This window comes from Eutrigla gurnardus (assembly GCF_963514095.1).
Source record: "Eutrigla gurnardus genome assembly, chromosome: 19".
Lineage (NCBI taxonomy): Eukaryota > Metazoa > Chordata > Actinopteri > Perciformes > Triglidae > Eutrigla > Eutrigla gurnardus.
In genome coordinates this window covers 12,538,381-12,550,997 of record NC_139930.1, presented here as the reverse complement: position 1 = coordinate 12,550,997, position 12,617 = coordinate 12,538,381, and the positions used below count along the sequence as shown (strand labels likewise).

Here is a 12,617-nt window from a genome sequence, read left to right as displayed (position 1 = left end):
GTCCTGAATGATCGCTCGTCTCCCCCTTTTCGATTGGCCGGTTTGCTTCCAGACTGGTTGTATCTACTTACACCTATTATAGTGAAACCCATCCACAGTATAAGGAAGCTATTCTTGGCTGTGTATGGATCTGATGTAGACCTGTGTACACCTGTGCTGCCTGTCGTTCATAGTTGCCTGTGAAACGTTCTTGGATACGCAAACTAACTCGGGGGTTTGCAACACAGAGGAGTAACTTGAGCGTTCTGTTTTTGAAATCTGCAGTTTTATGATATAAATAATTTAAATATGAGAGCAGGAGAGGAAAGAGAGCGAGAGTGAGTGAGTGAGGAAGACATCCATCTAGTGTGGCACAACACTGTTCAGCTCTCTGACCGCAGAGGTCTTTAGGGATGAGCTGCTGTCTCAACTGGTTTTCTTCTCCACCCATAAACGTATGCACCTAGTTTCAGAGTTAAGAATATAAGGATTAAAGAAAAGTTGCACATTGTATTAATAATCATGAAGATTATTGTTTGACTATTCATGTACAATGAACAGTGGATTATTCTTATCGGGAATTTTAATTCTAAATCAGTGGTGTTAATTACTCTAGTATTTATTTTGGGATATTAACTATATGTGTTAATATTTTAAAAATCCCAGTTGGTTCCCAGTGTTCCAGTACAATTCAGTCAAGTTGATAATAACTTAGAAAATGATTTCCTTTTTGGTTCTAAGAACAACCTTGGGCTGGTTCAGTGTTCAGTGGCAGCTGCAACAGTTAATAGTTTCAAGGATGAGCAGCAACCTCCTGGTTCATGTGAATACATGCGTTCTGTGTTGCTGCACTTGGCTTGACTCCGTGTTGGTTCTGTATCCATTCACTGTATCTGTTGCCTGCTGGAAATGTGTTTTTTCCTCCCACAAGATAAACACTAAATTAACCCATTTATCCCGTAACCTATATTCTTTGCTTTTCAGTAGTTTTGTCAACAGACTAATGATGTCTGTCAAACTGTGCTATTTGGAGACTGATTCTGGAGCGGAGGATAAAAAGAAGGTTTACTAGAAATGATTAACAAGTTCCAGGAACTACGTTATCTGTTTATTTGTTAGTATCTATGTTTTAGGAAGTGATTATATCATCATAGACTAGTTCAACATTTATTTTAACATTTTTAACTTCATTGTTAGTTCTGTCAGCATTAAATTCTACTGTTGTTTTGGAGGATTTTGATAGATTGCGGAAAGATATCGACGTGAAGAAGACCACTAATGGCATTAGAAAGCTCAGGCTGTGAAAGGTATCTGCCAAATATGACGGATAGATTCTCTTGAAACACACATTTCAAAAGCACTTTGCACACTCTGCATACACACACACACACACACACACACACACACACACACACACACACACACACACACACACACACACGGCACAAAGACTTCTTTCTGGTGAGCAGTGTTATTCTGGTTCCATGCACATTGAGTCCAGTCCAGAACAGCATGGTTGCTTTCAGCAGCGCATACTGTATTCTGTAGATACTTTCTGTGTATCTCTACACATGCTGGATTCACACATTCTGTGGCTTGCATTGCCACGGCAACCGTGCCAAGGCAGGCAGAACTATATCATTCAAAAAAAGAGCCTTTGGAAACGTGCAGAAAAAAATGTTGTTTGTATCCTCTGATTTATTCCATCTTTAATTTTCCTGAGGTGTATGTACTTAAGTTTTACCAGAGGAGTGTCCAGATGTTTTGGCCTGCTGTGATGCTGAGTCCAGTCTCTCTCTCTCTCTCTCTGTACAGCCAACATGCTGGACGACATGCTGCTAAAGAACGGATGGAAGGGAGGATCGGAGCGTCGGGCGGAGGAGCGGAGCGGCGCCGTCACGGTCTCAGCGGAGAACATGCTCCGGTGCCACTGTTACCAACACTGCCCCGAAGACTCCACCAACAACACTTGCTTGTACGGCGAGGCGCACGCAAAACTAATACAATTAACTCCCACTATCGAAGGCGATCCAAATAATGATCCACAGTAATTATCAGAGAGGCCTCCGATGAGCCGATTAGAAGTATGCAAATATTTACTTCAGCTGCTAACGAGATCCCTCAACGCTCTTGAAACACTTTTATTTATTATTGCATTTATTTTGTGCATATGGCGAAAAAAGTAGTGCACATAATGAATATATGACTATTCCCAGTTTTTATTATAAAAAAAGAGAACACCTGTGATGATGAACACATTGATGAACATGTTGTGATGTTTGTGCATTTCGGTAGGACTGATGGGTACTGCTTCACCATGGTGGAGGAGGAGGGAGGCGTGGCGGTACTCACTGCAGGTTGTTTGGGTCTCGCCGGCTCCGAGTTCCAGTGCAGAGTAAGTCAGCTGTGTGTGTGTGTTTGTATGTGTGTATTTCTGCACTATGTGTATGCGTCCTTCTTCGTGAGCTATAGTTAAGTCTTTATAAGCTTTTCTTTACTCGCCGCAACTCTTTACTCTTTACTTAACCTATTTAAGTCAGACTTGTCTTGCCTCGCTGTGGGGGGAAAAAACCCCACTTTGGTTTATTGTAAAACGCTCTCATTAGGGAATGAACGTGGCTGGAAACGTTGCCTCCTCTCGACCCTTCGTTAGCGTTATTTAGAAAGGCATGTGTCTTGTGATTGTGTGTGACAGGACACGTGGAACGCTCGTTCGAGGAGAGCTCTGGAGTGTTGCACGGATCAGGATTACTGCAACAAAGACCTGCATCCGACTCTTCCCCCGCTGGTGACGTCAGGTAAGACGGACACTTGTTTTCACGCGCTGAAATCCTGCCCCACTTCAGGGCCCTTTGAAGGGGCTCGTTCGGGGCCACGCTGGGTGGCGATGGGTAGTTTAAACTGTTACAAACCACAGTGTGGTGCTGGAGCGAAGTGGAAAGTGGCTGCTCGGGGAGGGGGGGAGGGAGAGAGAGAGGGAGAGAGAGGCAGGTGAAACAGAGCCTGTAGACTGGGCTTGTTCTCTCACCCTCTAATGAAAAGGACAGCCTCTCCCCAGGGCCTGCTTGAGTTTCTTGCCTTGGGACGGATGTGAGATATCTGTCCATCTGTTACCCTGCAACACACACACACACACACACACACACACACACACACTCTTAAACACACACATGCATTCCTGGTCTCTCTCGCCCCCTCTTTCTGTCACACAACCTCACCATTGCGCTTTGAACACAGCCTCACACACACTTTGTTTTGACCTTCAAACACACGGTGACCAACTGAATTGTAAGGATATAGAATAATAAGGACTAATCCTTTTTTTTAAACCCTACTCAACTAATATCTCACCGAGATGTGAGAACATGGCAACATTGTTGCAACAACCAGAGGATTGAAACAATGCAATCAAGCGGTAAGAAGGAAAGTGAGTGCTCCTGAAATGTTGACAGCAAAATCCGTCATTACAATCTGTGAACAATAAAAGAGCAAGTATTGGACTTTGGGGGGAATATTACTGATCGCCTTTGTTTTTGTTTGGCTAAAGCCAGACCTCCATGAACTTACAGGATGTTCATAGGACACTTTGCTGTCCATGCAGCTTTTCTTTGTCCACTAGTGCTTCTTATTGTGTACGTGTGTGTGGGTGTGTGTAAACGCCATGAAGTGTGTGCCTGATTGGCAGGAGCACGGCTAGAAAGGCTAGAGCCCCGGAGCTGCTTCAGGCCTCTGGGGTTTCTGCAGCAATGTCAGTGTGACAACCGATCTGTGGAATTCAGGAAGGGGATGTGATCGATCACACGCTGTGAGAAGGTGGGGGGGGGGGGGGGGGGATTTGAGGACGAAGGGGAAAAGGAGCTTGTTCCTGCCAGTGAAAACCAGAAAGATGTTGGAGCTGATAGCAATGAACAAATGACTGTCCCCACCTATTCATCACCTCTGATACAGACTTTCCAACTGAGAAGTGGATTATTCACATTAAGGGGTGGTACGATAATAGAAACGACATGAAAGTAATGTGAATGCTTCTCCCTTTGTTGTTTGTTTTAGATTACGTTGACAGCAGCATCCAGTACATGGCTCTCTTCATTTCCATCGCAGTCACAATCATCCTTGTTCTCAGCTTAGTCTTCTGCTACGTCAGGTAAGAACCTAGAAGACAAATTCACCTATTATGACATTTCTATTACCTACTACACTATGACTTTTTTATGATATACTACAATATGAATATTTAATGACAATTTATTGGCATACTATGCTACATACAATGACTTGTTATTTTGATTTTTTCAACAAATTATACTTTGACTTAATTACTTTATGTATTGCATTCTAATGACATTATATAATGATTGTTTTATACACAGTTCTTGAACTTTTAATAACAACTGAAATAAAAATATATTGAATATATTGTTTTTGTGACATGACCCTTTTGATATTTGAATAACATACCATGGCGTTTTATGACATTTCTATACATTTCTGACATAATTTTAGTGACTTACTATACTGTGATTGCAATTTGACATTTTAATGCAATACTACACTATTACATTATGACATTTGCACTGCATTATATAGTAGGATTTTTCTTTAAATAATAACATAATATACCATTACTTTTTTGCAGTCAGTAAACATTTCATCACCTTTCTGTCTGCAGATATAAGCGGCAGGAGTCCCGACCACGCTACAGTATTGATCTGGAGCAGGAGGAGACCTACATCCCCCCTGGGGAGTCCCTGAAGGACCTGATAGAACATTCTCGCAGCATCGGGTCTGGTTCTGGATCAGGCCTCCCTCTACTGGTATGAAAAAATAAGTGCACATCTGGCTCAACATCAGCCCTTGTAGAGCAGTGATAAATAACTCAATTCTCATACTTTCACCTAGGGTTCAGTAAGATGGGTGAAGTCATGAACTCATTTTACTTATTGATCATAATTTGTCTATAAAAATAAAAATAAACAGAAGCGTAACAGTAGCGCAACTTAGAACAGAAAGCAACATCTAAACTTCTATGAAGAATGTTTCTTGAAAGATTTGTACTCAAAGGGAAATTGCATAATAAATCACACTTTTCTTTCTAATAATCTGTTGCCAGGTGCAGCGCACCATCGCCAAGCAAATTCAGATGGTCAAGCAGATTGGAAAAGGGCGATACGGAGAGGTCTGGATGGGCAAGTGGAGGGGAGAGAGAGTGGCTGTTAAAGTCTTCTTTACCACAGAAGAAGAAAGCTGGTTCAGAGAGACTGAAATATATCAGACCTTCCTGATGAGACATGACAATATACTGGGTAAGGTGATGTATGGAGTTTGAAAAACAAATTATGAAATTAAGGACTGAATATTGATCCAAATGTTATTTTCTGTGTGCGCTCAAGTTTCTCAATTTCCTTCCCCCCCCCCCAGGTTTCATAGCAGCAGATATTAAAGGAACCGGCTCGTGGACTCAGCTCTACCTAATTACAGACTACCACGAGAACGGATCTTTATACGACTACCTCAAGTCCAACACCTTAGACGTCAAGGCTCTGCTGAAACTGGCCTACTCATCCATATCAGGCCTCTGTCACCTGCACACTGAGATCTACGGCACACAGGGCAAACCTGCCATCGCACACAGGGACCTGAAGAGTAAAAATATATTGGTCAAAAAGAACGGATTCTGCTGTATAGCAGACCTTGGACTGGCTGTCAAGTTTAACAGGTACAGCATACACGTTGACATCACATTTTAATACAAATAAGGAGTATCTTGGACATCAATCCTCAAATATCTTTTGCATTGTTTCTCAGTGACACCAATGAGGTGGACATCCCTCCGAACCTACGAGTCGGTACGAAGCGCTACATGCCACCTGAAGTGCTGGAAGAGACCCTGAACAAGACCCAGTCTTTTATAATGGCAGACATGTACAGCTTTGGCCTTATTGTTTGGGAGATGGCCCGACGTTGCATTTCTGGAGGTATGGGGAAGAAATCCATCCTTTTCTTTTATTTCAACATGATCTATATGGATGCTTTCTAAATGATAATACTGTATACTATACTATACACGTATATCTGTTGTTCCGGAAGGCATCGTGGAGGAGTATCAGCTGCCCTATCACGACCTTGTGCCCACCGATCCGTCCTACGAGGACATGAGAGAAGTCGTCTGCATTAAGAAACAAAGACCGTCGTTTCCTAATCGCTGGACGAGCGATGAGGTATCCTAAAAGTTTTTCTGTACCACTTTTAAGCGTTAATACATAGTAATGTCTTTATTCATGAATAGCAAATTATTTATAGACTAATAATAAGACATTAGAATGAGAACTTGGGGTTGCCAGGTTGGTATATATCCTCCTCCACATTTATAATTGCAGAGCAAATGAAATATTTGAAGAGAGAGAGTCATGGGTTTGTCACTAGTCAGCCATCCGTTCTGCAGTTATATACGTTTATTTAAATGGTTTAAGTATTCATCATCAATAATCCATTTTCTCATCTCTATATGTGGGTCTTCAGTGTCTACGTCAGATGGGAAAACTGATGTCCGAGTGTTGGGCTCACAACCCCACCTGTCGCCTCACAGCCCTGAGGGTGAAGAAGACCCTGGCAAAGATGTTGGAGACCCAAGACATCAAGCTGTGACAGAGGGTTAAGAGAGACGCTCTCATCAGCAGAGACTTGTCACTGCCACGGACACAGCGCCGCTCACAGCCGCCAATAGCAGACGGCGGGGGGGAAGAGACTGTCAAAGAAAGGACAAAGGAAGCTGACAGCGGTGACGGAGATAACGGTCGACAGAGAGCCAGACAATTGAGAGGCAAAAGATTTATCATGTCAGGGGAGATCTGCCCTCCCGTTTTGTGAGTGGCCTCTGCCTCAGGCCAAGTGTTCAGGTTGTGCTTTCTGTGAAAGCTGAGTGGTCGTCGGGTCCAGACTGTCCAGGTGGGCCGGCGGACGGGGACCCTCGCAGGAGAGGAGCGTTTGAAATCCCACTGCTTGATTCTAAACAGAGGAAGCTCCTGCTCTGCTCTAAAGCCATATTACAGTGTTTTGTGCAGTCTTTTGTACTGTCACAGCTGTCTGCAGTTTTCTTCTTTCTTTTTTTTATTCAGTCACCGTCAACTCCCATCGATAGTGACTGTCGTCCAAAGAAATGTCTCAGTGACCTCATTGTCAATTATATTATTGTTATTATCACAGAACAAAGGGGAGCAAGACTACAACAATGTTAAAACATGTCCAGCAGGAAAAAAAACAGAGTTGTCAATATTAAAAAGATATTGAAGACCTCTGCATTATTCTTGTTATTGATGTATTTGTGAATTTGGTTGTCCTTCAGAACGGAGACTCAGACTTGGCTCTCCCTCATTGTCTCTTCTTTCCACTCACGATTCATTTGTACATAACTGAGCTGAAATCTATTGATAATTATAGCCTTGTTGAATGTTAAAATGTGTTTTGGATGATTTATCTGTGTACAGAATATGTCCCATCCACTCTCCCACTATGGCATGTGCCTTATTTAATCTGTACATATGTGATTAATGAGAGTGTCTGAGTGGATCTGGATAACATTCCCAAATAAAACGACTTTGCTTCACGAAGGCTCGTCCCTTAACGCTGCTTCAAGAGTTATTTATCTCACAATGCCAATGATGTCTTCATTGGATTCAATGTTGCATTGACACATGATACAATGACACATGATACAATGACATTTGCAATGCTTTCTGACGTACTGAACCTTAGTTTTATTATAACATACTACACTATGCCCTTATTTACTATATTATGTATTTTCATGAGTGTTTTAGAGATACTATACCACAACTTTTTACGACCATTTTATGAAAAACAATTTGTACATAGTCAACTTTTAATTATATACTTTACTATGATTTATGATATTTTACATTTTATTCATTTTGAATGTCTTTTTTGACATGTTATACAATTTTTTTGCTTGACTGTGAATTATTTTTATGACTTTTTGTGACATACCATACATTTTTTCAAATAGTATACTATAATTTCTTTTCTTACCATACTTCTTTTTGACATATTATACAATGCCTTTTTATGACATACATTAGAATGACTGTGACAATCTTGAGTGAATCCAGAACTCAGCAGACAGACTCTAAAAGTAGTTTTAAGGGTTTTCATAAAGGAGATACTGGCAGATGGCCGAGGTAGAGAAGTGTTCCTGCTGATCCAGTGGCTGAACAGACATGAATGGTAAGCTGCATTTGACATCCAAGAGATTGAGCAGGCCGGCAGGAAATTGGAAATCCAAGACAGTTTACAGACAGGCAGAGATGTGAGCATAAGGAAAAAGATGATTAACTCAGAGGGAAATATAACACAAAAAAAACAGGAACTCTCTAAAAATGACTTTTAACTGAGAACAAACTGCTGTAGTGAACTAGTGAAGACTGGGAGGAAAGCCAGCGTTGATATAATGGTATGCCAGCTGGAGTTCAGGTGCAGTAGCAGATTCATGGCAAAAAAAACCCTGGACAGACACACAGGGAGTCCACGGGAAACAAAGGGCAGGGAGCAGAAAGAAACATAAGGGAGGGTTATAGGAGAGACATGACCATGATGTTTTATGACTGGACAGTTTTCCTTCTTATTCATTGGCATAGTCCAAGTGTGAAGTCATAAAGTGCATGCAAACACTACTGCTGTGTTAAACATGATAAATGGATAACTTTGTAGATTAATCACAATTCATCAACACATACTATCCACTATACTTTTTCCAACATACTATACTATGACTTTTTTATGACTTTTTCCAACATACTATACTATGACTTTTTTATGACTTTTTATGACATACTTTACTAAGACTTTTTTTTATGACTTTTTCCGACATACTATACTATGACATTTTTATGACTTTTTCCGACATACTATACTATGACTTTTTTATGATTTTTTATGACATACTTTACTATGACTTTTTTTTATGACTTTTTCTGACATACTTTACTATGCTTTTTTTATGACTTTTTCCGACATACTATACTATGTCTTTTTTGACTTTTTCCGACATACTAAACTATGACTTTTTATGACTTTTTCCGACATACTTTACATTGTTTTTTTTTAATGACTTTTTCCGACATACTATATTATGACTTTTTACGACATACTATACTATGACTTTTTTATAACTTTTTCCGACATACTATACTATGTCTTTTTTGACTTTTTCCGACATACTAAACTATGACTTTTTATGACTTTTTCCGACATACTTTACATTGTTTTTTTTTAATGACTTTTTCCGACATACTATATTATGACTTTTTACGACATACTAAACTATGACTTTTTTTATGACTTTTTCCGACATACTTTACTATGACTTTTTTATGACTTTTCCGACATACTATTCTTTTCATCACTATTACAACGTAATATATGATTTTTTTTTTTTACTTTTTTAGACATACTATAATATGACTTTTTAATGACTCTTACTACCTGATTTTACTATTACTTTTTTTATCATTTTTTTCAACATACTTTACTATGACTTTCTCAACATAATATATGATTCATATTTGTGACTTTTTCTGACAAACTATACTATGGCTTTTTAGGATTTTTTTTCGACATTCTGTACTATGACTTTTTTTTTACCAAACTATACTTTTCCATCATACTACACTATGACTTTTTTCGACATACTGCGCTATGAGTCTTTTCGACATACTATGCTCCCCAAGAGTAAAAGTCATTAAATGTGACCCTAATTTAATTTTGCTTATTTTCCATGTGCACTCATTCCTGTCGTACCTTCTTTTCAACCCCTAGGATTCATAGCAGCAGATATTAAAGGAACCAGCTCGTTGACTCAGCTTTGCTTTATGGATCTTTATATGACTATCTCAAGTACAACAGCTGGATTTCAAGGCTATGCTAAAACCTGTCATCTAGGGAAAAAATCCATCTTTTTTAAATTTCAACATTATCGATACATGTCTGATGCTTTCTAAATGATAATATTGATTCTCACACACATGTACAGTGTTTCCCCTAGAATTTTTTTCAGGCCCCGTGGTACCCACCAAAAAAACCCTAAACAGACGAGACGCGTGGGATGGTGTATTGGTGCAGTTGGATTAAGTCAGGTGGCACAGCAAGCAGTCTGCAATTCTGCAATTATTATATTTGCATTCAACATTTTTGTTCAACCAGAGTGTATTCAAGGTTTTCAAGGATTCAAGGAGAGAGTGACTTATTAAGGTGCCGGTTGATGGAAATGATCCAAAATTAGGGGCTGGAAAAATATGGCTGGAAAATGAGGAGCATCACATTAATAGCTGCAGATACTGTAAAACACTAAAATGACATATGAGTGCATATATTGTCTTATTTTATCAAGTAAAATATAAGTTATAGGTTTACTCAACAGCCTAATAGTTCATAGAAATTCAGGGAGAAATAGGTTAACTCAGAGTTCCACAGCTTATCAAAAAACAAAGCTCATTTTATTAACATAGGCTGCCTAGGGTTAGGGGTTAGGTAAGGGCGCAATCAGTAGCGTGCCTCGGCACGATTGCCCCAGGGGGGTCGCCCGCGGCTTGCATTCACACTGCTCCAGCCCAAACAGGGCTTTGGCCCGTTAGCCGGTTGTACATACGTCATTACGTCCTAATACTACACACGCATGGGTGGATGTTGTTTTTAAGGAGCGCCGTCTCTGCATATATTTCTCGACAACACTCACCTGCATCAGCGAATGTGCGCACGAGCGGATCTGTGCGAGCAGGCAGCGCGAGGAAAGCGGATTTTGGACGGAGACACAGCGGCATTTTTCTTATAAATGCATCCTGTTCCGCTCACACAAAATACAGTGTAAACTTTCCATGTTTTCAAAGTAGAAAGCGACATCGTGGTGGTTTAACGAGGCAGAGCGGCATCAGAACAACATCAAGCGCGTAAAGTACACGAAGAAGAACGTAGCGGGAGCGCGCGGCGAGGATTGTTGCGGCCGCGCGTCTTGCGGAGCAAGTCTACTGTGCTGCGCGCAGTGGCGGCGCCAGGGAGGGGCTTGGTTGGGCTATAGCCCCATCAAGAATTGTGTCAGCCCTACCATTAGCCCTACCATAAAACCACCAAGAAAAAAACAACAACAAAATAACCAAGAAAAGTGCGGAGTTCAACAGCACCACCACGTCACGTCGTAACGGCATTCAGGCAGCTGCGATGACAACTGTCACTGAACTGGGTTCATTAACAGACTGTACTGTCCGTACATCAACGTCACTCATGTGAGCCCGCTCTTAGTGTATGCTCGACACAGAGACAGCAGGCTACTAGTTTGTAAGCTACCTGGCTCTAGCAGTTCGCGTTAGCGGCTTATAGTCACTCACGTTAAGTTAACGTTAGTAAGCTGGTCAAAATTGATCATGGATACATTTGTTTTTAAACGTCGTCGGATGGAACAGATGGCGGTGGCGGGCGTGTTGGATAAAACTACGGACGCACCGTTGACACCTGCAGGGGAAGATGACCACTCGGGTCCCGGCTGTTAACGTAACTATTCACGTTTCGCTGTCTCTGTCTCTCTGTCTCACTGTGTGCGTGATTATAGCTGCGGGAGGGTGTTGTCAGCGCCGCCGCCAGGATTCAATTTCAATGTACGCACAGAAACGGCAAATACAACAACAAATGGAAAAATACTTTTTTAAGACAAAATCTAATGTTTTCAGTATCAGTGAAATCAGTAGTGTATATCATGGTGATAGGCCCCGGTGCAAATAGTTTTTTGTGCCCTCCATCCCCGACCTAAACACAAGCGCACGCTTGTGAGCACTCCACGCACGCACACACACGCTTGGACACGCACGCACAGTACGGTATGATAACTCTGCCGGCCCGGGGAGAGAGACATGCATCGGCTCGGCCCACAGTGCTCAGCAGCAGAGAGGTGACGAGACTAGAGCCGAGCTGTATTGTGTAGTGGAGAGGGGCCAACACACGCTATGCGTAATTGCGCACACACGCGCGATCGTCCTCTCAAATGCGGCTGCATCCGGCCCGGTTCAGCAGCATTTTTCCACCTTCAAAAAAAGTCCTCCCAGTGCGTACTGGATTCCGGCTGGCAGCGCCACTGGGTGTTGTTATATATTCACATTGAAATTCTGACATTGATTTGAGCCCCACCGTCGTATGAGTTAGCCCCACCGTAGTTGAACCAGAAAAAATAGTCTGGCGCCGCCACTACCTTTGATACATGTCACATCCCCCTCTCTCTCCCATGTTTCCTCTCTATCCACCGCTAAATACAAAGGTGTCTATGCAAGAAAATAATCTTTAAAAAAAAAAGCCTTGATCATATTGTTAAAAAAAGGTCATGCTATAGCATGTCGAAAATTCACGAAAAAGTCAGTCAGAATATATTCATAAAAAAATATTTTAAATTGTGAGTCATAAAAATTGCTCATATCGCTTTACGCGCTTAGTGTCAGTGTAGTGAGTCCAAAACAGCCATAAAAAGCCATGATCAATTTTTTCAGGAAAAAAAAAAGTCATACCGGTCATACATGTCGGAAAAAAAGTGAAAAATCGACAAAATTCATAAAATGTTGTAAAAATGATGTAAAAGTCCTAACATA

At 41.2% G+C, this 12,617-nt stretch overlaps 1 protein-coding gene across 1 annotated transcript in view; it reads left to right on the top strand.

Moving 5' to 3' along the window:
- bmpr1bb (bone morphogenetic protein receptor, type IBb) overlaps window positions 1-7,582 on the top strand; it is a 45,566-nt gene extending 37,984 nt beyond the window's left edge. Inside the window, exons 5-14 of the mRNA XM_084035593.1 lie at window positions 1,795-1,954; window positions 2,275-2,374; window positions 2,675-2,777; window positions 4,030-4,123; window positions 4,649-4,793; window positions 5,090-5,282; window positions 5,398-5,695; window positions 5,785-5,954; window positions 6,067-6,197; window positions 6,499-7,582. Of these exons, the coding sequence (XP_083891719.1) occupies window positions 1,795-1,954; window positions 2,275-2,374; window positions 2,675-2,777; window positions 4,030-4,123; window positions 4,649-4,793; window positions 5,090-5,282; window positions 5,398-5,695; window positions 5,785-5,954; window positions 6,067-6,197; window positions 6,499-6,624 (1,520 nt within the window). The 3' untranslated portion in view covers window positions 6,625-7,582. The remainder of the gene's footprint in view (window positions 1-1,794; window positions 1,955-2,274; window positions 2,375-2,674; window positions 2,778-4,029; window positions 4,124-4,648; window positions 4,794-5,089; window positions 5,283-5,397; window positions 5,696-5,784; window positions 5,955-6,066; window positions 6,198-6,498) is intronic.
- The last annotated feature ends 5,035 nt before the right edge of the window (window positions 7,583-12,617 follow it).